We start from the raw sequence: 23,541 nt of genomic DNA, 5'->3' as shown, positions 1-23,541 counted from the left end.
TCTCTTTGATCTGTGATGCATTTGCTCGAGATAAAAGAGCATGTGTAAGTGTGTAACCCAAAGCATTTCGATGCAGCCAAGTCATCCCCTTTGGCACAATGCATACTCTCAGGACAAAAACATAAGGCATCTAATATGATCTTACTAGATAAAATATATCCCCTTACATAACGATTTCATATCGTACACATGAATTAAAACATACAATGTATCTATATCCAATGAATCCATCTTGGACTAAGGCACTATAAGACTTAATACATAATAACGATGTAATTATTATTTTCGATCAATCGTAACTCGGCACATGATGATATGTCTATTGAGCATAGCATGACATGTAAGAGGAACATATTTTTTTTTTTTGCCTAAAACAAACTAAAATTTAATCATGGGAAGGTCGACTCCATTCGAAGTGAAGTAAAATAAGATGTAAAATATGAATATTTTCTAATATATATATATATAAAATATATATATATATGATCAAAATTGATCATCTCACCCTTTGATATGGTGGTGAGAGAGAAACGTTTTTGAGGGGCAAAAAAACCGAGGAGTGCAAGGGAGAATTTGACGGCCCTGATCACGACACGTCGGCGGAATTGTTACGCCAACCACTCCGTTTCGGAAGGCCCATTAAACCCGCACGGCCCGGCGACGAGCTCCCAACTCTTCCTAGGGTTTTCCGAACCAATAAAACGACGACTCCATTCGCCCACTCGATGCGCACGAATCGATCCAAGAAGCACCGGGAGAGAACTGCTTGACGTTACTCTTTGATCCATCTTCCTCTCTCCGTTAGATCGAGGCATCCATGGCAGATTCCTCGGCTAAGAAGGCACCCAAGCTCCCGATCCCCGGCCGCCGCAACATCCTCATAACCAGCGCGCTGCCTTACGTCAACAACGTCCCTCACCTCGGCAACATCATCGGATGTATACTTTTTATATTTTTCTTTGATAATTTCGTCTGAAGTTGTTGTCTTTTCATTTGTTGGGATGAAAAATTGGGTTATTTTTGGGAGTATTTGGTGGTGTGATCGAGAAAGTTGATGGATTTTTGGTTTGGTTAAGGCGTTTTGAGTGCGGACGTTTTTGCTCGCTACTGCCGACTCCGGGGGTACAACACGATATATATGTGTGGGACGGATGAGTATGGGACTGCCACTGAGACGAAGGCTATGGAGGAGAATTGCTCCCCGAAGGAGATTTGTGACAAGTGAGTGAAATGCGATCCATACATCTGTTTTGATTGCTTAATCGAATAGTAAAGCATCTGATAGTTTAGTGATGGTAGTTATATTTGTATGTACGTAGTCTATTTGAGTATTTTCCTTAAATAGTTCTGAATCATTTTAATTCCTGAAATTATATATGAGTGCTTCTGTCAAAGAACGAAAAACCGAAAAAGGATTACATTTTAGGTAATTTGCCTTGGCAATCTTTTGAAACTTTCATCAAATGGCCATTGTCACATAGAAGAAAGACAGCTGTTTTTTTTTGTGGATGCAAGTGATAAGAAATGGGAATCAATCAACATTTATTCTGCATTGTTTGTTATGGTCTTTGAAATGTATTCTCTTCATATTTCTAGAGACCATGCAATCCCCATGAGGTTGATGAGTGGTTAAAGTAGTCTTCTATGTTACTTTTGGTCTAAACTTGTACTGTTATGACCTTTTAAATATAATTTTCTGCATGTTTCTAGATACCATGCCATTCACAGAGACGTCTATGAGTGGTTTGATATAAGCTTTGACAAATTTGGACGTACATCTGCTCCTCAGCAGACCGAAGTCTGTCAAGCAATTTTCCATAAACTACTGGATAACAAGTGGCTTTCTGAAAATACCATGCAGCAGGTTTGTTAATAGCTTTGTAATTACTGTGATTTGAATTAATCGGATGCATTTTACAAGTTATGCCTGTATTTTATTTTGTCATTTTTGGCAAAAATTATTACCTTTTGAAATCAAATGCAGCTATATTGTGACACATGCCAACGCTTCTTGGCGGATCGGCTTGTTGAGGGTACATGCCCTACATTGGATTGTAATTATGATTCTGCACGTGGTGACCAATGTGAAAAATGTGGAAAACTGTTAAATCCAACTGAACTGAAAGATCCCAAATGCAAGGTAATTGTCTACTAAGATATAGCAAGTTTCAGCCTATTGTTTTGACCTTCAAGTGTGAGTAGTATATTTTGTGTCAGATTGCTCTTACCGTGAATGATGTATTTGGCTTGTTTATACACCTAAGTGGAGTTATTATCATATTAGGTGTGTCATAGCGCTCCTCGCATACGTGATACAGATCATTTGTTCCTAGAGCTACCCTTGCTGAGAGAGAAGCTGGAAGAATACATTAACACCATGTCAGTGGCTGGATCTTGGAGCCAAAATGCTATTCAAGCGACAAATGCATGGCTGAAAGAAGGTCTGAGACCTCGTTGTATTACAAGGGATCTTAAATGGGGAGTTCCGGTGCCACATGAGAAGTATAAAGATAAGGTACAAGAAATCCTTGCAATTTAAAAGCATTTAGATTGACATCTATAATGGAAACTGATTGATGCTTCATGCACTTTTCAGTTTTATGCTCTTAAGAGATCTAAGAGATGATGTCATAGTGGTATCAACCCTAACAATTGACCCTTGGTATATATCTGTGTAGGTGTTTTATGTGTGGTTTGATGCCCCTATTGGATATATTTCTATCACTGCATGCTACACTTCCGAGTGGGAGCAATGGTGGAAGAATCCTGATAATGTGGAGTTGTATCAATTTATGGGCAAGGATAACGTGCCATTTCACACAGTAAAATTCTGCTCTTCATTCGTACATTAGCATTCAAAGACACAATCTATCTTATGTATACCTTTGTATTTGTATTGTGACAAAATTTGACACAATCTGAAGTCTATTCTTCAAGTGCTTGCGATCTAAAATGTAATCACTTTAGCATGGTGAATTTGGGATTTTGAGTATGCTACTTAAGTTGCAAGAGATATTTTTTTTATCAACCCATGGATTCATTATACTTGGTCACCAACTGTAGGGTTTCTGTGACAATTTTCTTTTTCGCATTCGTGGCAAGTTTGCATTAGTATGGGGCATATGGGCAACGTAAATCTGAGTTTATTCTAGTGTCTAATATAGTTGGGAAATGAGCACACGTAGATAAGCTTTCAAAAAGCTAATTTTTGTTTCATCAGTGTTAAAATGTGAATATTACAAGTAAGTTCATGAGGCATTTCATGTATAATGATGTCTAGTTGAGTGAATACTGACAACATCAGAGGAATAAGACACCAAGTGTACTGATAATAGCATCATGGTTTTTGTAACACCATGAAATCCCATGATATGTTCTTAGAATTTTAAGGAATAGTTCATCTTTGCGTATATATCAGCATGGAGGAGATATATAAAATGCCAACTTCACATCATGCTAACAATGAGCCAGTTATAAACCCTATTACCTCCCTGTGTGTTTGGGTTATTTTAAAGTCCAAAAACTTATTCAAAGGGTCTGTCACATTACGAAATAGTTCAGTACATACTTATACTTATATGGTTAATCACACATAAATTCTAACACCTTAAGTGTTGAACCACTAATTTCAGGGTGAATTTTGCCTGCTGCTGTATTTTTGGACTCTTTACTCAGACCTGGATGTACATACATTACTGTGTTTGTTATGTATCTGAAGTCACTCCTTGACAGAAAGTATTTCTTTAGATATTAATATGCTGTTGTGTTCTAGGTAATGTTTCCTTCTACTCTACTTGGAACTGGCGAAAGGTGGACCATGATGAAGACGATAAGTGTCACAGAATATTTAAATTATGAATCAGGTACTATTGACTGCCTATTCATAGTTATGTATTTAGATTGTTGAACAGGTTCTTTTTATGATTGTTCTTTCCGTATATTTGATTTATTTTACATGCATCTTTTGGGCAAAGTATATTTAAAATAACAATGCTTGGATTTATCTGTAACTCTTTAGAACTTGGTCATGGGATGATCTATGAAGAAAAAGTAAACTCCAAACAGTTACGATTATGGTTGGAGCCAATGATTGAAATTTCATCCTGTATCGGTATTTCGAGCTTTGCTCGGTATGATATAGTATGGTATACCGAGTGGTACTCTATATATATATATACACATATATATATACACATATATATGTATATATACACACACATATATATATGTATATATACACACACATACACACACACACACACACACACACACACACACACACACACACACACATATATATATATATATATATATATATATATATATATATATTCGACGGCATTATTCCACCCTATTCCTATTCTATGTGCATTGATGAAGACAAACTATCTAAGCCATGCATAGACAGTGCTTGAATGTAAAAGTTAGGCGTATAGGATTACTATTAAAAAAAATATTTATCTTTTTATATAAAAAAATATAAAAATGAAAAATAATAGATAAAGATATAGAATAGATATAGATACGACATACTGAGCGATTGTCTCGTCTGTGGCCTTCGACGTCAAGGAGGTGGGGAGAAGAAAGATGACATCGACATCGAAAGGTTCTCCATGCAGCAACAGTGGATGAAGGAGACGTTCGGAGATGAAGAAGGCCGGGGTCTTCGTCGCCTCTTTCGCTACTCTCACCATTGCCTCCCCTAATCCTCGCGCCTCCAACTCCCCCTCCAAAAAGGTATGATTCTCCTCGTCGTTACCTCCTAGATCGGGATTGTCGAGGGAGGGCGACGTCAGATCAGAATCGAGAAAGGGCATCAGTGACTCCACGATACTCTTTCTCAATGCTTCTCCCTTTTCTTTGAATGCCTTCTTCTTCCTCGCCCCGCCTCATCGCAGCCAGGCTAATACCGCCCGGTAGCGGAGGTCCGCGTGCCGGTCAGCTCGCGGACCGGTACATACCACCCATATCCGGCAGTATGGAACGATATTAAAACCCTGGTTGGATCATCTGGTGCCTATTGGCAATCCTGAGTGGGCACCTTTGTTTGCATGATATATACATGTATATTTATAGGGAGGAAAAAAAAAGAATTACAGAATTGTCTTTCAACAATCATAAATAATCGAGAATTTTTAGATGTCTATTAACCTACAAATATCCTTATACATGTCTTTTCTATATTTCTTCTATCTTCTCACCAACCACATGTTACTCTCAGCTACATAGTTTCAAATAGGGCACTGCCGCTAGATTTTCTTCTGACATCACAGAGATTGCACCTCACTAACAAACTCTCTAGTTTAAAGGCTACATCCCAAAATGGCCAATGCAGGAGTAGTTGGAGTCAATTAACAAAACGAAAATTAGTAGCAGTAGTAGTTAAAGAAACAGTTTGATAAGGAAACCGAACTAGGTTCTTTTATCACAAGCTAATAAATATTCTGTCTCTTCTCACCAGCGACATGTTACTCTCAGATACACGTAAGTACAACTACAGAACTACTGCCTTTTGTCATCAACATTGAACTCTCTGAATTCGAGGCTGCATCTAAGGCCAAGACTGAAATTGTTGGAGTCGATTAACAAAGGGGCATTCAGTGGTAGTAGATGATTGGTTGATAATGTTGTAGGTTTTTGTATCACAATGTCATATATATATTCTGCCATCAACTTAAAATTGATATAAGATGTGCGGCATTTTTGTTGGGGTTCATGGTTTCAAGTAATGACATCAAAATACTTGGATTAGCATAACCACATGGTAAGAGTCATTTTCTATGCGGGTGCTGGATTAGCTGAACTACTTGAATACCAAATGTACAGCCAAAGAGCCATTTCTAGATTTCTCAAGATTCACTGCAAAATTTCATGAGTTTATTACTAGTGAATACTATCACCCTTACAACCTGGTGAACCTTTATGCTAGGAAGAATTATGATGATGACCAATTAGCTGCATTCAAGCTAGATTCATAACCATATTCAATTTTGATTTCAGGTAAATTCAATTGAAATGAATCCATCAATTATTATAACTATGTTGGTTCTGCTTTTGTGATCAACAACAATAGTTCATAATAATCCCAAATAATTGGAGGAGTTATATGGATTTTTTGCTGCTATTGAACTTTGTGCGAGGCAATATCTCTAGTTAAATGTAAAGCATTTTAATTATCTTTTTTATAATTATCATTCTTAGGTCTCCCTCATCTCTTATGAAAATTTTCTTCTTCTATAAAAGCACTCAGTGATCACACCCCTCTCCAATTTAACCACCCAACTTTTGTTCTATGCATAGTATCCTCAATCCCTCTGCCATGTTGATTGATTGATCCAAGGAACCTAACTTCTATTACAGGAATTCATGTCCATCCATCCTAATAACATTTTAGTTTTCTCTTTGTACTATTAAAATTGAGTTTGAAATATATTCCATCTGAACTCTTTAATCATAGCAACGTGCAAATGTTTTTGGTAACCTTATAAAGTTATGTGGTTGTAATTTACTGTAAGACAGTTTTATGCTCTTGGTACATAGAATATTCTGGTTTATTTACCTGTTTGTGGTGTTGCAGGAAAGTTTTCTAAAAGTAAGGGAATTGGAGTTTTTGGTAATGATGCCAAGGATACAAAGATTCCTACTGAAGTATGGAGATACTATTTGTTGACGAATAGGCCTGAGGTGAGTCCTAAGATAAACTGTAGTTTTGATTCTAAATGCCCATAAAATTTTGCCAATTAGATCCGGTACTTGTTGCCATATGTAGTATCCTGATTGGTTTTTGTGAATCAGGTATCGGACACATTGTTTACATGGGCAGACTTGCAGGCTAAGCTGAATACTGAGTTGCTGAACAACTTAGGGAATTTCATCAATCGTGTTCTAAGCTTTATTGCAAAACCAGAAGGTTGGTTATTGAAATCATGCAAACTAATATACTTGCAGTCCCCTAAGCATTATGAACCAGTTTGACTTTATTTTGTATATAGTCTGAATTTAATGCTTTTACATTCACTATGCTACAAATTGAAGACTCCTCTTTTTGAAGTTTTTAATTTTAAAGTAAAATTGCAATAGCTAGTGTAGCTTTTTTTGTTAAATTGTGTACCATTTTATGGCTTTTGGAAATGCAATTTGTCTTGCGTTATCCAGTAAATAATAAATCATATAGGACCATCTTTAAACTATTATGGAAACTTAACTAAAGTCCTTAGCTTCAATTTGTCTTATACCGTGCCTTGAACTATTGGATTTGTGGTGTGTTCAGCATGCCAAGGCTATGAGCGATGGTCTCTGGCATTACATGGCTTCTAAGGCAGGCAAAGCATTAAACAGTTGAGGTTTTATTTTTTAGGTGGTGTTCTTTTTTATCTATGGGGTACTAGATTTTAGATTTGAGATGACTTGGTTGAAGCAAAGAGAAGTTTCCTGCCCTTCTAGGGATTATGCCTAATAATATCATCATTTCACTTGATATGACAGTTTCAGTCATTGACTTCTCTATCTAATCTTTTGACTATTACCAACTACTTGCAATCTTGGGAGGGCCTTTCCTTGGTTGTATAAGCTTAATCTATTATGAAATCTGTTGGTATGCAAATGAAATTGATTGAGAATTGGTTTTTACCACAAGATGAACATGTTCTTAACAGGTGTCAAAATCAGCTCAAAATATCTAAGCCTTTTTGCTTATAGTTTTATTAAAATTCTGTTTTTCTTATGGAAATTTTATGAGATACCTTCTCCAATCTTCTAATTTACATGTTCTTTACTATCCAAATGTTTTCTCTTGTTCAATCATGACGGAGATATTTAAATGGCAACATCATGTGGGAAGCTACCCAGCTAACATGTGCTCACTATTCTTGTGCAAATATGAAGTTATTAATTTGCTTTATTGATTTGTCATTTTGAAAGCACCGATGGTGTTTCATGATACAATGATTTATCAGTAAATGCCATTTGTTATTTATTGCAGGAGCAGGATATGGGTCAATCATTCCTGATGCTTCAAATCCACAATCTCAGCAACTAACAAAATATTTAGGAGAAAAAGTTGGTAAATTGGTTGACCAATATCTGGATGCTATGGAAAAGGTGATTATGTGAAGTTTGATTTTGACTAAGATACAAAAGCCTCCACACGCACACACACCTCAATTCGGTGATTAGTATCAATTACTGGAGAAAATATTTTGCTGTCTTTTGCAGGTTAAACTGAAACAAGGTCTAAAGATTGCAATGAGCATATCCAGTGAAGGAAATGCATATCTCCAAGTAGGTTCCATTGAATTTTCTTTGTCAATTGTGAGTACTTGTATGCTAGTTCTATTACCATTTTTTTGGGTATGTGATATAGGAAAGCCAATTCTGGAAGCTGTACAAAGAAGATCCATCTTCTTGTGCCATTGTGATGAAGACCTCAGCTGGGCTTGTCTACCTACTTGCATGTTTGTTGGAACCATTCATGCCTTCATTTTCTGTTGAAGTAAAATTTACTTTCTCTTTATTCCCTTTGCTTGTTTATGTTTGATAAGCACCTTCTGCTGCTTAATCTTTGGTTTTAGGGTTCTCTAATGTGATCTGGATAATGTTTCTTTGGTGTGCTAGGTGCTAAGGCAGCTCAATTTACCTCTGGAAGCCAATCTCTCCTTTTGTGATGAAAATGGAGAAACTGACAAAGCAAAGAGACCTTGGGATTTTCTGCCATCTGGTCACCATATAGGGAAACCTGAACCACTGTTTAAGGAACTGGTGTGCATTAGTTTGTTTATCGCTTGATAGCTCATTTTTATACATATTAACTTTGTGCATGATTTTGTCAATTGCATTTCACTCGCTTGGATATTTATTGAATGCTCTTCCGAGCAGAAAGATGAAGACGTGGAATCCTTCAGGGTGAGATTTGCTGGTAGTCAAGCTGAGAGAATTGTGAAGGCTGAAACTGATGCAAATAAAGTTGCTGAGCAACTAAAAGCCACAAAGATAACAGGTAGAGTGTTTCTGACCCATGTTATAAAAAATCTCCTATTTTTTCATTACAAGCTATGAACTTTTAGTAAACCAGAAAAAAGGCATAAGATGCAATAAGCAATTCAAAAACATCTTTAATTAATTCATGAAACTCTGACTTGATAAAAGAATGGGTTTTAAACTGTCATGGACTTTGAGACTTAAGAGTTGGGATTTAAAAAAAATTCATACGTTTTATACTAATAAATAACATTTGGAAGAAGGTTCATAAAGTTCACAGAGAAGTTGATGCCTAAGATTCAAGTTATACCATGTTCTGGACTTTGGCTGTCTAAATATCTCTCTTCAATTTGTATATTTGATCTTTGTTTCTTAGCTAAGTTTTTAGCAGAATGAATCAGAAAAATGGCAAAATCAGGTAAATTGAGCTACAGAAAAACTTAGGCAATACAGCTCTGGCAAAGCATTTATAATGCAGAATTTTAAATCACGATAACATGATTTATTTGCTTATAGATTTAAATGTAGTGGTTCATCTGCAGTGTTGTGTAGTTGCCATGCAACTCTTAGATTAGAAGAAAAAAATTATGAGTACCTAGATAACGCGTGGGGATTTAAAGAAGATAGAATAAAAGATATTCACATTTATGGGATAAAATGGGTATAGTTATGATTGAGGATATAATAGAAAAGACTATTTAAGGTAATTTGAACTGATCCAAAAACCTGAAGGTGAGGCGAGACAATTCAAATTAGTGGCATGAGCAGAGTTAAGAGGGAGACTTATGAAGATATTACTAGTAACAAGTTATTTGATGACTCCTAGTTTGACTAGTCATATTATCATCAACAGTCATCAGCAGTAAGAACAACTCTATGTAGCAAAACTCCACTAGTGGTCTTGGAGCTGTGCAAAGTTTTGGCTTTTACTGAGCTGATGAGAATAGGTTTTATTCAATTTAAAATTTTAGTCAAAAAACTAAATTGAGATTACATGTTCAGATCCAGAGGCATTGTTCTCAAGTGCTCTCATAAGCATCCACACCCAAAGCATTCTTATTAATCATAAGTTTGCACATTTTGCACATATGGTCTTTTCCAGATTGTTAATGTGTATGATTTACGTGTGGTGCATATTTCATGACAGTTAAAGTTCAAATCAAACTGTTCCTCACGAGCTCATGTCGGCCTTTGGTTGTATATTTTTCTTTGACAATAGCATGTTAAGTTTTGCATGTCATTTGTGCCAATAGGTAATGCAAAGAAACAACAAAATAAGCCTTCTGGCAATACAAAAGCAAAAACTGCTGAAACAGATATTTCGGTTTCGAAACTTGATGTACGTGTTGGCCTCATAAAGAAGGTTCAGAAGCATCCAGATGCTGATTCACTTTATGTAGAAGAAATCGATGTAGGTGAAGAATCACCAAGAACTGTTGTTAGTGGTCTTGTGAAATATATTCCTCTTGAAGAAATGCAGGTTTGTTACTCTCTACCTTTTTCTGTTCCCATTGGATATGAATCTCTATTTATTCTACTACAATTACTCCTGCAGAATCGGAAAGTATGTGTTCTGTGCAACCTAAAGCCAGTCACCATGCGAGGCATCAAATCACATGCAATGGTCTTGGCTGCATCAAATGATGACCACACAAAGGTAAGCCACAGTGCTTCCTCCTTTTGTTTTGGTCTATCTTAAGTTAAACGCAGTTTTAAGCCCTTCAAGACTACATGTGTATGATTAACTAAGGTGTTTAATTTCTCATATCAGTGTTACAGCAGTTTCTTGATAATAACTAATGTGTTTAATACCAGGTGGAGTTGGTTGACCCACCTTCATCAGCTGCAGTGGGCGAGCGAGTAACCTTTCCTGGATACTCGGGGGAGCCTGATGGCATCTTAAGTGCCAAGAGCAAAGTTTGGGAGAAGGTGCAGGTTGATCTGCAGTCCAATTCAGAGTTGGTAGCGTGCTACAAGGATGTTCCCTTCACGACATCTGCTGGTGTTTGCAAAGTATCATCCATTGCAAATGGAGCCATAAGGTGAACAACATGACTTTTCAAAAGATGATCACAATTTCCAGAAGATTTTGGTGTTCTGCCATCACCAATTTGTTTGTCCATTGTATTAATCCATGTAGGTGTAGTTTGATAACTGAATTCAGTTCTCAAGAACACCGAAATTTTGTGTTCTATTGAAAGCCTGCTAGCTTATTTGGAATTTGCATCGACTGATTGTTGATTTGAAATGGAAAATGCTTGTGATGCAAGGAATGTTGCATCTCATGCTTGATTCAATTGAAACAATTACTAGAGGGTGCTCTTTCCAGGTTTATTCAGTCTGAACTTCCAAAATAGTTGCTGGTGTTTCTTATCCTCTTGTATAGTCGCTATTACAAAGGTGAATGTTACCCATAAGGGGGTAAGGCACCGAGATCAATTCTTTTCTACACCAATCATTGTTTGCTAATTACAATTATTTTTGGTTGTTAGACATCCTTAAATCGAGTTATCCTTAAATTGAGTTAGATATTTTACTAGGATTCCAATATAAATTATTTTAAACTTAGGAATCAAAATTTCAAGGATGTTTTAATATCGTCGGTTTTAATAATGAAAGTATAAAAATAATGAGTAAAAAGATAATTTTAATGTTCTAATGGGTGGGTAATGAATGAAGTACGGGTGATTGTTGGGCGGGATTGCCCTCACCTTCGCTCTTCCTCCTCATTCATAATAATCTGTCATAAAGTTGAAATGATCTTTTTATCCATTATTTTCATGTTTTTTTTGGTAAAACCAATAATGTTAAGATTTTTATCCATTATTTTCATATTTTTTTCGGTAAAACCAATAATGTTAAGATAAATAGAGCTAAATATTTTACTTTTACATGATTCCATCTCACTTGTCATCCTAGTATGTCATTTATGTCATCTTCGCAATCATCATTTTTAATTGCTTATATCGTCAATAATCTCAAGGATTTGAGTATAAATATATTCTCTTTTATTTTTATTTTTTCTCTTTGGTATCCTTATTTTTTCTCCACCTCAAACTCATGACATATCGGATATTAAACAACATCTAGATTCCAACAACGGGCTACTCTATGACCATCCTCGACATCTTGAAACAACACATATCTTATATTATCAACAAGCCCCCCATTCCTAAACAAAAAACTTAAAGATCAATTTTAGCCCCTTATGTGACATACTGACTCATAATAAATAATTAATATAATGACACGTGTAATTTAAGTTTAAATTCATTTTAGCCCATGTGATTTTTGTCTTAAATCTCTTAAATCTTTATGGTTTACTCGTGTATAAAAGAGTTCATACATTATAAAAAACATAGCATATACACTCCTCTCAAGTTCAAAAAATAATGACACGCATATTAACTCATGATAAATCATTAATATAATTACACGCATAATTTAAGTTCAAAAAAAACTAACACTACTATCAATAGTGGGAGGATGCGTCATCGTGGAAGCGACCACCGGTAGTAGCACCGAACTGCTACCGTGTAGTAGGGCATCATATGCACATAGCATCTTTCGCGCTGATGACGAGCTCAAGAGCTTCCGATTCTGCCTCAAGTGGATGTGCGTTAACCAGTTCGACGCTAGGCATGTAATGATCTCTTTGTCCATCTTTCTCCTCCTAGGCGTCTTTGTCCATACTACCTTCCACTCCGTCCTTTCTTGCGCCCTCGCCTGTTGTGCCTACGATGTGATGGTGGGAGAGGTACTCGTTAGGATTGAAGCGAGTGTCGTCGTAGTGGGCGACGTTGTGGCATGCGCCCTGGAGCTGATGAGTGACATATGGTAAATCAAACTCACTAGCTTCAGGGTGCTCGCCACCATGTCACTCCGCATGGCAAATGACACCCGCTCCGATCCTGTACCACCATATCTTGTAAGCCACCTACCCCGTGAAGCACAGTATCACAAAGATAGAGATCATCCAAAAGGAGAAGTTGAGCTGGTTCATGTAACTTTTTTACATTTGCTCGCTCTCCCCGATCAACTTATCAAGGAAGAGGAAGTGGCTAAGGCTATAGGGTCGGACAAACGAGAGCGACAAAGGTAGAAGAGGCAAGAGACAGATGTGAGGGAAAGTTAAACCACTCAATACACAATAACCTGAAATATGATCAAAAACTCTTTAGCTCATCATTAAATATATATATGACTCATATACTTACATAATGCGTTTTTAAAAATATATTAATTATTTGACATGAATAAATCATAAATATTTAAAAGATTCATGACCAAAATAAAAATGACTAAAATAAACCTTAACCTTTTCTTAAATTTAAATTGCATATACCAAGTCTGTTAAGTCAAACTTAATCAAAAATATATATATTATATTTTTTAAAATATAAATATTATTTTAAACATGAATAAATTATAAAAGTCTAAAATATCCATGATCAAAATCATAATAACCCAAACTTATGCTGCCCAAACACCTTATTTCGAACGTGTTCGTACGTCTCAAAAATCAAGAAAATATGAATTTACATCGTCGTCATCATCATGTTAACGAAAATATAATGTCAGATGAAACATTAATGAAAACATTGTACATCATTATAGTTATCAAACACTTGGTGTTCAATAACGATCATGAAAGAGCATAAAAGGGCATGCCGAGGAGCCCACAAACACAGCATTAGTACACATTAACGTTTCCAGACGGCACTTGCCATTGCTTTAACCACAATAACGCAAGACATCTCTGATGAGCCTTCGAAAAAGGCATGTTTTCAAATGCTAAATGCTACCACCACCACAATACAAAGGTGTTTTGAGTGGACAACACCGAAAAGAGACTTGTGGCATAGGCTTTCACTTGTTTAATTTACACATGAAAAAAATAATTCTAGAAAAGACAGTAGAATTAACAGTTATATGTGAAGTGCAGAATGATAATCCTGAAAGGAGTTGCTGCAATTGATCATCTACAAGCTTTTGCAGTTGCTCCTGGCCATAGTAGCACAATATGATATCCATAAACTGATGTTAGTTCTTACCAGTATCTGCTTGATCAACTAATAGGATGAAAATGAGATACTTAGATAAGTGTGACAACAGCAAACCAACAGAGATGTGTCCAAAAATATTGCGTGAAGGTTGTGAGTCAATCATAGCATTGAACATTAGCTTAATCTACAACAGATCTGTAAAATATCTTTAAGGAGATTGCATTGCATAAAGACAGATGTTCGTGATTGCAAAACATGGACATGCAACCCAAATGAATAAATGCCAGAAAAAGTTAGTATTAGAAGCAGTATTCCCATGCTGAATACCTGATAAATACAATTTGGATGACCACTCGCCACGGTTCAATGCTTCTTTGAAAAGTCACGCATGGACTTCCCAGTAGCAACCTAACCTAGTATGCTAGGAAAACATATAAAAGGTGAAACGTCCTGGCCTGTAGATACCAAACAATGTAGCAATACTTTCACAATGATAAATGAACAACAGCTGTTGAAACATGCTTTTCGCATATAACTCTAATCAGTTCAGGACAAAAGAGATGCATCAGTTCAGGACAGCAACAGCCAATCAGTTCCATTCACCTCATTACAAAAACAACAGGTATTAAGACTTGGAAACAAGAATATTTCTTGTAGTGCTGATGTTTGGAAACAAAATGAATACCGAAACCTTGGAATGTTAACAATGAACGAGCTTACATATAAGAACCTGCGAGGTGTAAGACCAAACGTGATCCCTAGTTCATAAATCTAATCATACACAATGAACATAATAAAACTTTTACGTTGGTCATCTCAAACCAATTTGAGTAAATAAAGTTGCCAGTATAACTAATTGACTTGAAAACAATAGAGATACCAAAAGATACTGAAGCAAGTTAAGAGGCATCAGATAATAAGCGGAGTTCTGTCCACACAGTGTTTTCAGTGTGTAGGATAAGATTTGAAATCACATCATTTGCCTCCCACTTGCGAAACATATTACCTTCCCAAGACTAGCCTCCGTTTGGCAAAGATGAAGGTTGCTTCTAAAAACATCACCTCGTAGAAGAAATCAAAACGCCATTGTTAATGGAGGTTTGCGAATAGAAGAAGTCATAAATGATTCTCCTATGCATAAAAGTCCATTGATGGCTAGTCTACAAAACTGTTTCTTTTTTAATAATGCAAGTTAGCTGAAAAAAAGATTGATTTGGGGTTATCGACAACAATGAAGATTTACAACTACAGATAAATCACCATAAAATCAGTAACAATTATACACGCACATAGTTACAAGATAATGCTAAGATAAGCAGCCAGAAAAGCCCTAGAATAAACACAAAGACTGTTCTAGTACATAAATGTAGGCCACGATATACATAATAGCATCAAATCACTACTTTATTAACAACAAACTCAGAAATTGAGATATAGAACAATCGGCAAAAGGGGCATCAGATAATAAGCGGAGTTATTGGTCCACACCATGATTCAGTGTGTAGGATAAGATTTCAAGATCACATCATCTGCCACCCTTTTGATTGAAAAAAAAATCCAAAAAAATAGAAACATCTTGATATTTGACAAGCATTTCGATCGGACCATTTGACGCCAGAGCAACCAAATCAAATGCCATGGGCTGGTAAGCCAACCATTTAGATTTCTGCACCCGTTATATCCCCTTAGATCCAAAAGAACACACAAATGAACATCTAAGAGGAGGGTAACTGATGCAATTACTTGACCATCAAAAACAAAAAAGAATTGATCTGATGCTGCTCAGAAAAAGCAAATCAAGTCATCGACACAGAAAAGGATCTCGTTTGTCCAGACATAAGTATTCAGCATCTTCATCGTAGCGGATCAGATTCATGTTTCAGATCAAAACTAATACCAGAAAATACCAAAATATGTACGTAACGTTAGATGTTAGACCGATGATCAGTGAAATCTCTCTCGGATGCTTTCCAAGGAAAGCCGATGAGTGCTGCAGACATTCAACACGGCATCAGATTCTGACCGCCCGTCTGCTTCGTTTCTCGTCATCGAGAGAGCCACATTTCGATCGGAGAAGTGGGAGTTAGATCAAAAACGACGGATGGAGAAAGAACAAGAAGAGTTCGAGCCGCAAAAGTACCGTCAGAGGGAAAGGATCGTAGCAACGACGGAGACTGGATGGCCGTTAAATAGGGCTCGCTCTGGCGAAACCCTAAAAGCGCTCGGTGTAGGGTTTCTTCGAACCTGGACATTGATGGGCCTGTGTGGGCTCGAAATTTATGGGCCAGCCCAAATATGTCTTAAACCCATTCTCTAAGGCGTAGACATAACCCGAACGAGCCGTATATACGCGTATACGTGTTGGATTGGAGTTTAGGAAATAATTATTTAATTTGATTTTATGCTAATATTTATTAGATGGAGTTTCACTGAATATTAATTATAATGGTACATTTGCAATTTTATAATGGTATATATATGTCGAAAGAAGGATATTGATCTCATTATTTTATTCTTCTTTTTATATTTTATTCTTTACTAGTAAATATCCATGAAATATATCGTTCACAGCATCCCAATGTACCTGCATACGTTATGTATTTATTTTTATTGTAATTGATCTTCCTTATTTCTAATTTTTCCCCCACGGTAGGTAGATCCATACGAAGGGTATAAAATAAGGGCAAGCAATTATTTTAATAACAAAGGAAGGGTACAAATAATAATAATAATTCAAAGTACTCTATATTTATTTCATATAAGTGGGAGGAAATCCTCAATTTTGTCACTCGCTATACACAGATGATTCAAGTATGATAAGTTCCAAAAACTTGAATTACCCCAATCGTATGTACCAATTAAATTCTCGACGAGGCATATATTTCAAACAGGAACTGGTGTGCCCTTGCTTGTCATACCATCAAGTATATCATTAAATGCTTGACATAAACCTGCAATCTGCATGTAGTAAAAAAAAAGGGGGGGTTAGATGTCATACAACAATTAAATATTTTAATCTATAATAAAATTCAGCCCTAGCTCCTTAGCTAAGTCATAGACATGTTAATGTATCATCTCAATTATTAATAATTGTTCTATCATTTACTTAGCAAGTGCAAGTTAGACATGCCTGTTGATCCCATTGTCGCAACTCCTCCGTATCATCCTCAAAACATATGACAGCTTCAACCTGGAAGAGGGAAATGTGTTACTTTGTAGTTATGTTGATACATCAGCAAGATCTTACTAAAATACATACACAAAATGTCGAAGCCCGTAAGGAATATAAGGGTATAAAAAGGTGGCAAGTTCTCATTTGAGTGATAGTAGAATAATGAATTTGTGTAGATAATTCTGAAACAGCTTGCTGTTTATAGTATGGCCAAGTGTGCTTGTGATTGTAATTTTTCATCTCTGCTGCATTACTTCTGTTGTTTTATTGCGTCTCTTGATCTGGGGATAAGCATGGTTTGCTAGAACCCAGATCAAGAAGATTCTGGAGTAAGTTGCTAATTTTATCCTTAAATTACATAGCAGAGGATCTTTACCTGGTCGATTAATCCTCTCATTCTATCTTCGTAGATCATTCTAGCTGCTATCTTTTCAGCCTGCAAAAATCATAGGTCAAAGTAAGATAATTGATTTTTGAAACATTCCAATATAATCAGACAGAAATATGACCAAAATTTTACAATATGCCAAAAAATAATGAAGTGGTAGAATAGCAGATGACAAGTCACATTTGTTTCGAAAATCTAGAAATTTGATATGCTTGTTCTGGAAGCCATATAAAATCAAGCAATAGGAATTAGCATTATAAATATAAAGAAAGTCCTGAAGCACCAAGCAGAAACTGTCTCTGAATTTTCCAGATCTGGGTAGTTCATAAAATCATAGCAGATTTTGTTGTTCTCTCAACTGATATTAGAACCAAGATTGGTCGATGGCAAGTGTCTAAAGTGTCTTTATCCTTCCAAATGAACATAGTTCAGCCTATGCCATAAGACTTCCCTCTTGATTTTGAGTTATGCTCTATAACATAACTAAACCATCTTGATGAAAGAAGGCTGTGGATAACAATGATAATCAAGACAATCAGCAGTGAATGAAATTGATCACTATACTCTTTAACATCATATAGCTATTGCAGGTAACAGAATCAAGAGTTGAGAACCAGCTAACTGTAATATGGCATAGCAGTCATGTTGTAATGCTCAAAGGATAACTGGTGAAAACAAAAGTGTAGTAGTGAAGTATTTTATGACCACTGGAAATTTTCTGTGCCAATATCAAGAACCTGAAAAGGGGAAATAACATTCAGCTGTATTTCTTTTTGGCAACTAAAGAAAGGGACTTGATATAATAACGAGTTATGCCATACTAGCAAGCACGTGATATCAAGCATATAGTTCTTGAATTGACACATTAATATAGAAGCAAACTTCAGCACATGACCAGAAGAACAATTACAATACATGACAACACAAGTGATCAAAGAACAAAAAATCTGCATCACAGCTGGCAACATAAATTTGATTAACAGAAAGCACACCTTTTGAGGAGGAATACCCAATAAAGCTCCTAGCTCCTCAAAACTGCTCATCAGAAGAAAAAATCATTTTTCAAATAAATCATAAGTTAATAAGAATCTACAGAATAAAGTTTATCTTTTTTTTCAACCTTATATTTGTATATAATTTGCTGGCACTCAGAAGATTATGCTCAATCATTGCACGATCCAGCACAGTAAAATTGTCTGGTAAAAGAGCTTTCTGTTCAACAACAAAGATAAAATGTACCATATCAACAAGATAGACAAGAAAAATGAAATAAAACTAAGAATAAGCAAAGTATGATTACCTGGTGTGCTTTCAGTTCCTCAGCAAATGCATCAATTTCCGGTTTCCTCAAAATTCTCTCAAGATTCACCTAAAAGCATTTATAATTTTATATTAATCAAAATTCTTCAATAGAGTAGAAAAAAGGTAGTGGGGATATAACCAAAAGTAAGAGACCTATAAAGAAGGGAACAATGGCTACCTTCTGTAAAATGGGATAAATTTTCAGCTTTGAGCATCTCTCATCCTGACAAGGAAAAGGAGAAATTTCAAGTTTTCAACAATATCAAATTCCATAAGGCAACATGTTACTTAATAAGAAACAGCTCTAATTAACAAAAGATTTTAATTGCTGAACTCCCTAAACAATTTACTTTGAAAGAACAACATCAACACATTTCACAATGGCTCATCCCAAATTAAGCTTATAACGATATAGCCATATCCTAGCTATGTACATTTGATAAGGATGACCAGATCACACAATCTCCCTTAAAGCAAGTGTCCATTCAATCTAAAAGAAGGATCCGAAAGTGTACTTTTACTATTGTTGCTGAAATTTATTTTTAAAATAGAATTCTAGGAAAACCATGAATCAATAAATGGTAGCATGGTTTCGAACATTGTGGTATATCAAACACACCATACCAATAGACCAGTGTACCACTAACACAAATCAGTATCAGCAAATCATTTTTTTTTTGTATAATTGTTATTAGCACATCGATGCATTCTGTACCATATCAATCAGTATGCACTGGTTCAGTAAGGTTCCACTATGGGTACCAGTATTGGTGTTCAAAAACTTGAATGGTATTGTGGCCTTTGCTTTAATCAGGAGCCACATGTTATGCTTTAGCTAGCCAAAAAGGCATGACAAAAAAGATGATGGAAAGTACAGTATCAAATTTGATGTCCCATGGAACTCCATTATGAATTTGCAAAAGGAGGAAAAATTGACACTAAATACATCAATTATGTCAATCACTTGATAAAGCTGAATTTCACAGTTTGAGACGATAGTCACGGAAAACACATTAAGTTTGCCAATTAACTGAGGTGAAGGAATATATTTGCAGCACGAACTAAAATTTCATGCTAAGTGACGTAGATACCTTGTATAAGGTAGCAAGAACACGGGACCGTTGGGGTCCAGCAGCAGCCAATATCGTGCACGTCACAGCAGCACTGAGAGCTTGCTCCAATGCATCCTCATCAATCTCCCTGAGATTCAATTATACAAAATTTGCATTATAGACCAAATAACCTGGTAAGAACAGTTGAATATAAGAAGAAGAAAGAAAAATGAAAAAAGCATGTGAACCAATATTCATTAAACCTTGCAAACACTTCAAAAAAAAATCTAACAGCACATTTTATACATGTATACTACTGGGTGCTTACTGGAAAACAATAAAGCACATAGGGCTCCATCATTTGCGGTCTGATGGATCAACTGTATGCAGCCTCACCACATCATATGAAGAGGCCACTTCAACAGTTCAAACACAATATACAGGTAGCAACAAAGCAAACCTTACTGTACCAGGGAGAGTTCCTCTAAATATTGCATTTATGCAAACACATAATATAAGTATATAACTATATATGTCAAAGAAAAATCACAAAAAAAAAGGGGCAATAGGAAGGGTTAAAAGTTGCTGAGAAATATGCAATGCCAATAAAGTAAAGACAGCAATAAGAAAAGGAAGCCTAAGTACTATAGAAATAAATTACAGTATATCTGTTGAAATAGACAAAACATAGATTTAGAGAATAATCATTGCCAGTAAGTCATCAATAAGATCAATTTTTTATCCCAAATTTTAATCTACAAATATCAGTAAGTAAACTTACTCATCTCCAATTTGACGTTGTTCAATCTGGGAAATACCATAATAATGAAGTGCAGCTTCAAGAAACTTCCGCTTCAAATCTAATATCCTAGCATAACAAACCTTTTGAAAAAAAAAAAGACAAATAATGTTAGAAAATAGTGTCAGATAACAAAGAAACCTAGATGTCCAGAGCATAATCACCTTGTATTGTAAATTTAGCACTTCATGCTGGCTATTGTTGACTAGAAAAGAAGCTTTATTAATAAAAGCCTCTGCATTAACAGCATCATCATCCTAGGAACATGCAGCAGAATTCAGATAAACTGTAAGATGTATATTCTGATAATCCTCAGTTAAAATAATGTGATGCTAACAAACCTCAAGATAAAGGCGAGCAATTTGAACACATTTGGAGAGCTTATAGGTATCATCAAGCATCCTGATAAACGAATTCCAAGTACAAAGATAAGGCTTTTCGGGTAAGCTTGTCAGACAAATATATATTTTAAACAAAGAGATTTACCTAATTCCAGAGTCCAAATCAATCCCGCTCAGCATTTGTGCTGCTTTTGACCATTGTTGTTCAGATTCATAGAGTTCAGCTAGTTTCTCTCTGATGATTAGCACCTAAGAGAATTGAAGGTAGACGAAAGCTCCAAAGTTTGAAAAAGGCCATTCCAACAAGTGTACATATATATTCTTCACAAAAGACCTATTCAAGCTTACTCACAAAGAATCTAGAAGACAGACATACAAATCAAGAATCAAGATGTTCTCCCTAGTATAAAAATGGTTTAGTATGATGCAAAAGTTAACAGATAGTGCAGATACTAGGATTCAAATGTAAAGGATAGGCATGAACTATCACATTGCATGCCATACAACATGTTGATGCAAATGAAATCTTCAAAGTTTGCCATGAATATGGTTTCATATTTTGTTTTCCAACATAATGAAGAAGAAGAGAATTGGACTCTTCTAGATTATTATTAATGCCAACAGGTCTAGGAAGGAAAAATCCAGCCAAAGATGTGATCTAAATTGTTTTTAGATTTAACTTGATTAGAAAAGAAATCTAGAGAAGTTTCCCCTACAGACCAACAGAACACTCCTCAAACATGAATAGAACATACATTAGAACTCAGATAAAATAAATAATAACTCCTCGAACATAACTTGGAGATGAATACCTACATCGGAAGCGGCTAGAATTACTGCAATCACAATGATCATAGAATCATTTACAATGTTACATGAACTCTAGCATCGAAACACACAAATCATGACAGATATTTTCATGCTCATGAGTTGGACACTTGTTAGATGTTAGAATTTTTTTAGTTACATTATCCTATCATCAAACAAACGTAAGAAATTGTTCTTATCACAATTTTAAGGCCTTTTATGGAAAAAAAAAAGTAATATGCTCTTTTTGATTCTTTCTCTCACACCATCATGTATGTTGAACCTCCATTCCCCTCCTTGGCAAATTGGACAGTGCCACATTCTCATGTCCATGCTCATCACCAATGGAAGCTAAATCCAGCAAACAAACAGTTTTAAGACACTTGAAGAAGCTATCACTTTGAGAAGGGAATCTATCTTGAGTAGCTGAAATTAAGAATGATATGTTGCTTCCCAATCCCTTTTCTATCAAAACTATAAAAGCAATCCAACCAAATAACCAAATTTTACATTGAAACTATCTGAGTTGATGTAAATAAGGCACAACATTAGAATCTATGTTAGAAAAGGCTTATTAAAAAATGCTACAAATAATTGAAAATATATTGCAAAGAGATTCCTGAGACTCTTTTTAGCCTTTAAATTTAAAGGCAATGAAAAAGTATACCAACGATCTGTAGTCCAGCTTCAGATCAAGAATCCTTGTTCACCGAAAAAAATTAAAATAGAACTTTAAAGAAGAAATTCAGTGCCTTCTCAGCTGACTTCGTAGTTCATCATAAACAAATAGCATATACGAGCACTCAATTCCACTTTCTCTTGTGTGAAATAGTGTATATGTCAAATGACAATCAAGTTACCTATCTTTATTCATGTTAACAAGACACAAACTACCGAACGAATAAATATGCATCAAGCCCAAAATACCACTATTTACTCCTTACTTGAATGCTGCTAGTTAGCATGACAAGAAGTTGGATTGCAACAGCAGATGCCGCTCTCATCATTTTTTCGTCGGACCTCACAGCATGTAAGGTCAAAGAAGAGGTTTTTAACGAGTGCCAGAATTCAAAAGCCATACCTGTTCCTCAAAACACACAACCCTGGGTTGAATTTGAGCTAGACCATAGTGAGCGATCTCCTTCTGAACGTCCGTCTCAAGCCTTCCCAACTCCTGTGCGAACGTCAGTAGCAACTGCCTCGATACCATCAGCGGAACCTCATCCGACACCACTAAACACCAACCAATGCGGGGAGAAAGAGCCGATCAAAAACCACAGAGACGGGGGGGGGGGGGGGGGAGGAAGAAAACCTTGATCTAGAGGGAGGGAGGACCGTACTGTGATCGATGAAACGCTTGGCCTGGGTGACATCAGTGGACGAGGAGGCGAGGACGGAGGCGAGGATGAGTTTATACTGCTCAATCTTTTGCCGCTGGTCCGTGATGGCCGCGGCGGTCGCGAGAACGCTCTCCATCGCTGCTCTTTGTCGAGAAACTGCGCTCGTCGGAACCCTAAATTTCGGCGGCCTCAAAAAACGTTGTACTGCTCGCCGAGAACCGTCGACGTCGTCTTCATCCAAAATGATGGAAATGCCTCTTATTGTAATCATGTCTTATTTTTAATATTTGGAATATCAATATTTTCCAACGGCATACTGGATAATTATTATTTCCTCAATAATTTTTTAACTCTTAAA

The 23,541-nt window shown here is 36.0% G+C and overlaps 2 protein-coding genes and 2 non-coding genes across 4 annotated transcripts; 1 reads left to right on the top strand and 3 right to left on the bottom strand.

The window, feature by feature from the left end:
- Nucleotides 1-664: 664 nt before the first annotated feature.
- LOC103995784 (probable methionine--tRNA ligase) lies at nucleotides 665-11,202 on the top strand. The gene is made up of 17 exons (XM_009416479.3): nucleotides 665-938; nucleotides 1,077-1,221; nucleotides 1,711-1,864; nucleotides 1,985-2,140; nucleotides 2,285-2,515; nucleotides 2,679-2,822; nucleotides 3,773-3,863; nucleotides 6,578-6,684; nucleotides 6,796-6,910; nucleotides 7,982-8,100; nucleotides 8,215-8,280; nucleotides 8,363-8,491; nucleotides 8,614-8,757; nucleotides 8,875-8,995; nucleotides 10,230-10,456; nucleotides 10,532-10,633; nucleotides 10,792-11,202. The coding sequence occupies exons 1-17, from the start codon at nucleotides 818-820 to the stop codon at nucleotides 11,020-11,022; spliced, it is 2,403 nt and encodes an 800-aa protein (XP_009414754.2). The 5' UTR covers nucleotides 665-817; the 3' UTR covers nucleotides 11,023-11,202.
- A 3,682-nt stretch (nucleotides 11,203-14,884) lies between these two features.
- Nucleotides 14,885-14,969, bottom strand: LOC135647820 (small nucleolar RNA R16). The gene has a single exon (XR_010500514.1). It is a non-coding gene; the product is annotated as a small nucleolar RNA R16 (small nucleolar RNA).
- Nucleotides 14,970-15,432: 463 nt separating this feature from the next.
- Nucleotides 15,433-15,519, bottom strand: LOC135647819 (small nucleolar RNA R16). The gene has a single exon (XR_010500513.1). It is a non-coding gene; the product is annotated as a small nucleolar RNA R16 (small nucleolar RNA).
- A 1,189-nt stretch (nucleotides 15,520-16,708) lies between these two features.
- On the bottom strand, nucleotides 16,709-23,430 carry LOC135644780 (COP9 signalosome complex subunit 4-like). The gene is made up of 14 exons (XM_065162683.1): nucleotides 23,184-23,430; nucleotides 22,925-23,076; nucleotides 21,182-21,285; nucleotides 21,037-21,097; nucleotides 20,860-20,952; nucleotides 20,678-20,778; nucleotides 19,936-20,044; nucleotides 19,023-19,067; nucleotides 18,843-18,911; nucleotides 18,663-18,754; nucleotides 18,535-18,577; nucleotides 17,531-17,590; nucleotides 17,113-17,172; nucleotides 16,709-16,940 (listed from the first exon to the last, which is right to left on the bottom strand). The coding sequence occupies exons 1-14, from the start codon at nucleotides 23,317-23,319 to the stop codon at nucleotides 16,866-16,868; spliced, it is 1,200 nt and encodes a 399-aa protein (XP_065018755.1). The 5' UTR covers nucleotides 23,320-23,430; the 3' UTR covers nucleotides 16,709-16,865.
- Nucleotides 23,431-23,541: the final 111 nt, after the last annotated feature.

This window comes from Musa acuminata, chromosome BXJ3-8, assembly GCF_036884655.1.
Source record: "Musa acuminata AAA Group cultivar baxijiao chromosome BXJ3-8, Cavendish_Baxijiao_AAA, whole genome shotgun sequence".
Taxonomy (NCBI): Eukaryota; Viridiplantae; Streptophyta; class Magnoliopsida; order Zingiberales; family Musaceae; genus Musa; species Musa acuminata.
This window is presented reverse-complemented; position numbering and strand designations above follow the sequence as displayed.

What these genes read in the sequence shown, in the direction of transcription:
- LOC135644780 (XM_065162683.1), bottom strand. Translation starts at nt 23,319, where the DNA reads ATGGAGAGCGTTCTCGCGACCGCCGCGGCCATCACGGACCAGCGGCAA. An exon ending in TTCTTGCTACCTTATACAAG is followed by an intron (nt 19,068 to 19,935) that starts GTATCTACGTCA and finishes TTTCCTTGTCAG; the next exon opens with GATGAGAGATGCTCAAAGCT. An exon ending in TGGGTATTCCTCCTCAAAAG is followed by an intron (nt 17,591 to 18,534) that starts GTGTGCTTTCTG and finishes TGATTTTTGCAG; the next exon opens with GCTGAAAAGATAGCAGCTAG.
- LOC103995784 (XM_009416479.3), top strand. Translation starts at nt 818, where the DNA reads ATGGCAGATTCCTCGGCTAAGAAGGCACCCAAGCTCCCGATCCCCGGC. An exon ending in CCTCGGCAACATCATCGGAT is followed by an intron (nt 939 to 1,076) that starts GTATACTTTTTA and finishes GGTTTGGTTAAG; the next exon opens with GCGTTTTGAGTGCGGACGTT. An exon ending in CCGAAGGAGATTTGTGACAA is followed by an intron (nt 1,222 to 1,710) that starts GTGAGTGAAATG and finishes GCATGTTTCTAG; the next exon opens with ATACCATGCCATTCACAGAG.